At 41.7% G+C, this 4,225-nt stretch overlaps 1 protein-coding gene across 1 annotated transcript in view; it reads right to left on the bottom strand.

Moving 5' to 3' along the window:
• slc7a3a (solute carrier family 7 member 3a) overlaps nt 1-4,225 on the bottom strand; it is a 14,886-nt gene that overhangs the window by 7,043 nt on the left and 3,618 nt on the right. The window contains exons 2-3 of the mRNA XM_014022253.1: nt 239-877; nt 1-161 (exon numbers count right to left, since the gene is read on the bottom strand). Of these exons, the coding sequence (XP_013877707.1) occupies nt 1-161; nt 239-605 (528 nt within the window). The 5' untranslated portion in view covers nt 606-877. The remainder of the gene's footprint in view (nt 162-238; nt 878-4,225) is intronic.

Below are 4,225 nucleotides of genomic sequence, written 5' to 3'. Positions count from 1 at the left end.
AGTTAGCAGTAGGACCAGTGTCAAAGCGAACAGGTCGGGGTACTCCGCCAGCACCCCACCTGGTACTTTCATGGCCATGGAGGCTTTAAAAAAGCCAGAGATCTTCTGTTCAACCAGGTTGTCAAAGGTGGAGCTCCAAGCTCTGGCCACACTGGCCGTACCTGGAAGGAAAAGCAAATCGATGAGGACTTTTTAGCTCAAGCTGATCTCCAGTGAGTCCACAGAGACCGGAGCTTACCTATGACGTATGAGAGGATGAGGTTCCATCCCGTGATGAAGGCCCAGATTTCTCCAACCGTCACGTAGCTGTAGAGGTACGCGGACCCCGTCTTGGGGACGCGGGCGCCGAACTCGGCGTAGCACAAACCGGCCAGCATGGAGGACAGAGCGGCGATGAGGAAGCAGAGGACGATGGCCGGTCCCGCCTTTTCCCGGGCCACCTCGCCGGCGAGGACGTAGACGCCGGCGCCCAGCGTGGAGCCCACGCCCAGGGCGATGAGGTCCAGGGTGGACAAGCAGCGGGCGAACTGGGTCTCCTCGTTGGAGCAGTCTAACGCCCGGCGGCGCAGCAGGGTTTTGCCGAAGCTGGACAGCTTGCTGGCCATGTTGGCTGTGACTGAGTGTGGGCGTAGGACCGGGATAAGAGTTTTAAATACTTTACGTGTGTGGGTGAGTGTAAACAAAACACCTGCGACACAGTTAACTCAGGACTGATGAAGTGTTGTGGACAGATTGGGGGGAAAACAAGTCAAGTACTAAGTTATTGGTCCTCTGACGTGTGTGTGTTCACTTTGATGAGAGTCACTTGAGTACACAGAGCAGGAAGTGGCAGGTGTGTGGTCACACAGTGTTTCCAGCAGCAGCAGCAGATTAGGACCTGTGAGGAAATACAAAGAAAAACTCAAAACAGAGCTCTATTCAGCACCTGCCAAAGCTTACACATCTTACAGCTCTGCATTTGGAATTAATTACAAAGATTATGACCTTTTTTGTTATATAAAAAAGGAAACCAAGGGTTTAACAAAATGTGTAATTTCTGCAATACAATGTGACCCAACACATCGAAATGAAGATTAAGTCCAAAGGCAAAATATAGTGTTTTGACTAAAATGTTAACAAAAATTGCATTTTGTCAAAAYATAATGAATAAAAGCCTTATCAATATATCATTTGAATGAACTGTCTGAAATGTAATTATAAAACAAAATTTTGAAGCACTTTTATGAGGAGTAGCAACAAAACAAACTGATTTTGAGGAAAAACGCCTTCAATTTTTGAGATATTCCCTGTGAGTTAGCAAAGTTTTGTTTCTTTTCAACTGGGAAATCTCAATATTCAAATATAATTTGAGGTTTCCTCTTATAAGGACATCAAGAATTCCTCATTAAAAGGACATAAAATTACAATTCAGACCAAATATTAATATATTATTGTAACCAACAAGACAAATTAAGTCATATATATGGATTTACTTAAGATATCAGGATGATCCAGATATCAGAATATAGCATTTAAAGCCAAGAATCTGAAAATATAATTAGGTCATTTTGACTCAATTTTACTTAATCCTCATTTCGATGTGATGGGTCACATATAGTTTCAGATAGGGCTGCCACAAATGATCATTTTTATAATCGATTAATCACCGATTATTTATTTGATTAGTCGACTAATCAGATCATACGTTAATTGAATATAAAACATACAGCTTATCACGTCAGAATGCAGCTGCTATTATATAATTGCTGTGGAAGGCAAGTTCTGMTCTGCAGATATTACACAGGTTTCTCTTTCATTTTCTTAAAATGATCCCACACTTTGAGCTCTGTTGTCAGGTAGCCATGATACCAGAGCCTGTCTGTATAATGTTTTGTGACGTCCACGGCCTACCCCAGTTACCACTACTGTGCATGTGTGTCAAGGACAGAAAGGCAGATGTGGCAGTGGAAGGTGTCAAAGCAGTTTGGAGAGAAAACAAAGTAAAGAACAACAAAAAAAAAAGAAAACGATTAATCGATTATTAAATTAGTCATCGATTATTTTAAYAAATCGATTAGTCGTTGATTAATCGTGGCAGCCCTAGTTTCAGACGGTAAATTTAAAAGAAGTGTTGGCAGGAAAGAAGAGAAACGCTACTGGAAAATCACCCGAGTCGTGCTGCACTTCTATCTCCGACAGTGAGAAAGTTTTAAAAGAATGAAGGGGAAATATTCAACACACGAGAACCATTATTACACGTTGCGCAACTTCCAGGAATTCTCCCAATCTTCCACCTTTTTCCAGCTTAGTCTCACATCATGAGACTCAGTGGGGCACACGAGAGACCTCGCCAAGCCAAAGGGAGACCATGCTCTATCCTGCCCACTCTTCTTCTTCTTCTTTTTTTTTTTTGCTTTAATAAATAAACCTGGTATGGGACACGCCCGTAGGAAAACAAAAGAAGCACCTAGCTTAATTCCTCACTGCGAGAAAGGCCTGTTTAACCCTGACGTCCTGTTATTTCAGCACGATGGGAGAAGCCTGGGAAAGCATGAAGACACGACGGGGAGGACGGCCTGAGCCAGAAGCCTGATAACGAGAACCTGCTGCACTGGGGAACGGCTGATAAAATGTGCTACTGTAAACAGTAAAATAAAAAAATGTGTTTTTTAAGACTCTTTGGACTGTACCTGGTCTCTTATGAAAGTGCATTATTATCAAAAAACTAGAGAAAACTGGCCTCAAGGACAGCACCCTCATTACGTCTGTAGTAAGGGGGCCTGTCGAGTTCAGGAAAAGGTAAACGACAAATGATTACACAGTTTTTGCTAAACACACGACCAGTTCACAACAGTTCAAGGACATTTAGAAGAGCCCATCTGGATGAGTCAGATAAGAGTCAAAACCCTGAAGTACACGTGCTATCTGAAAACAAATAAGGAAATAAATAATATGTGTCATTTGTTGTAGACAGTTAAGTAACRAGCCAACATCATGAAAACAAAACACACCCCCAAAGAAAAATGCAATGAGCGTCACTTATATTAACTGGATGCAGCTGGTTCTGTCAGATTCCAACGATGCACTCAAGTTAAAACGTATTTAATAGGTGTAGTTTCTTTGAATGGGTGTTGGTCTGACCAGTAGATTTCCACCCTCATGTTCCCCGACGCGCTTCTTCAAAAGTAGCTCAGACCCAGATCACTTCACAACTTTTGGAATTTCACCCAATCGTGCAGACAAACCCTGAGACCACCAGAGCTTTGCACATATTAAAGTGTCTGATTGTGACTGTCGAGAAGCAAAGACCCAACACTATTTTTGGTGAAGCGGCTCCTTGCATCGTGTTATCTTACATGCTTCTTCGTTCTTTCTGCTAACTCCCTGAGATCACAAGAAGAAAGTGAATGAAAACTCGCAGTGATAATAGCGTGATGAAAGTGTAAGCGTCTCACAATCATTCCCAGCAACACTCTTGTTGGAACATGCAGCTCCAACCCCCAAAGTATGCCTGTAAAGTCAAGGCCACTGCAAGTTCATCTAATCTGCAAGCGATACAACATTTAATAAGTATTTACAAAAGTAGCTGAGTTTATGTAGTGATGCAACTGTTGCAATAAAAGAACCAAAAATGTAAGAAAAGTTACCCAGAATAGTAAAAAGTTTGAGATATGATCTGCATTTACGGGGTTTGATTGGCGCCCAAAAGCAAAGTTACAACCTGTTTTGAGGCCATTAAGCAACACTTGATTCCTTCACGTTTTACTTCCTGCAGTTGCTTTACTGTTTAGTTAGTGAAGAGGAGAAAGGAAACCTTAAACCAGCTGCACAAACCAGGCCACAGTGTGGGTAGTGGAGTCTGGTCCTGGCTCATAAGTTAGGAGAAATAAAGGCTAATTTATCTTTAAAGGTACAGTGTGTAGGATTTTGTCAATTATTTTAGCCAAAATTGAGATAATCACTAATGACAATAATAAAAAAAACATGTCTAATCATTGCAGACAAAGACCTTGTTTTATTATTTTTAACCTTATAAAAAGCTGTTTATATCTCCATGGCCGTGGGTCGCCAATACAGGCAGCCGCCATCTTGCACCGCCATCTTGTCTACGAAGGCTCATGAAGGACAAACTGCGGTGGCGGCATCAAAAATGGTTTTAGTTGTAATACTATAAATGTCTGTCATTGTAGCTGGGATAATTTTACTTATTAAAGCTCATAATCTTACCACTTGAAACATCACTAGC

This window comes from Austrofundulus limnaeus, unplaced genomic scaffold, assembly GCF_001266775.1.
Source record: "Austrofundulus limnaeus strain Quisiro unplaced genomic scaffold, Austrofundulus_limnaeus-1.0 Scaffold321, whole genome shotgun sequence".
Taxonomy (NCBI): domain Eukaryota; kingdom Metazoa; phylum Chordata; class Actinopteri; order Cyprinodontiformes; family Rivulidae; genus Austrofundulus; species Austrofundulus limnaeus.
Note: the sequence above shows the minus strand (reverse complement) of the source record. Positions and strands in the feature narration are given on the sequence as shown.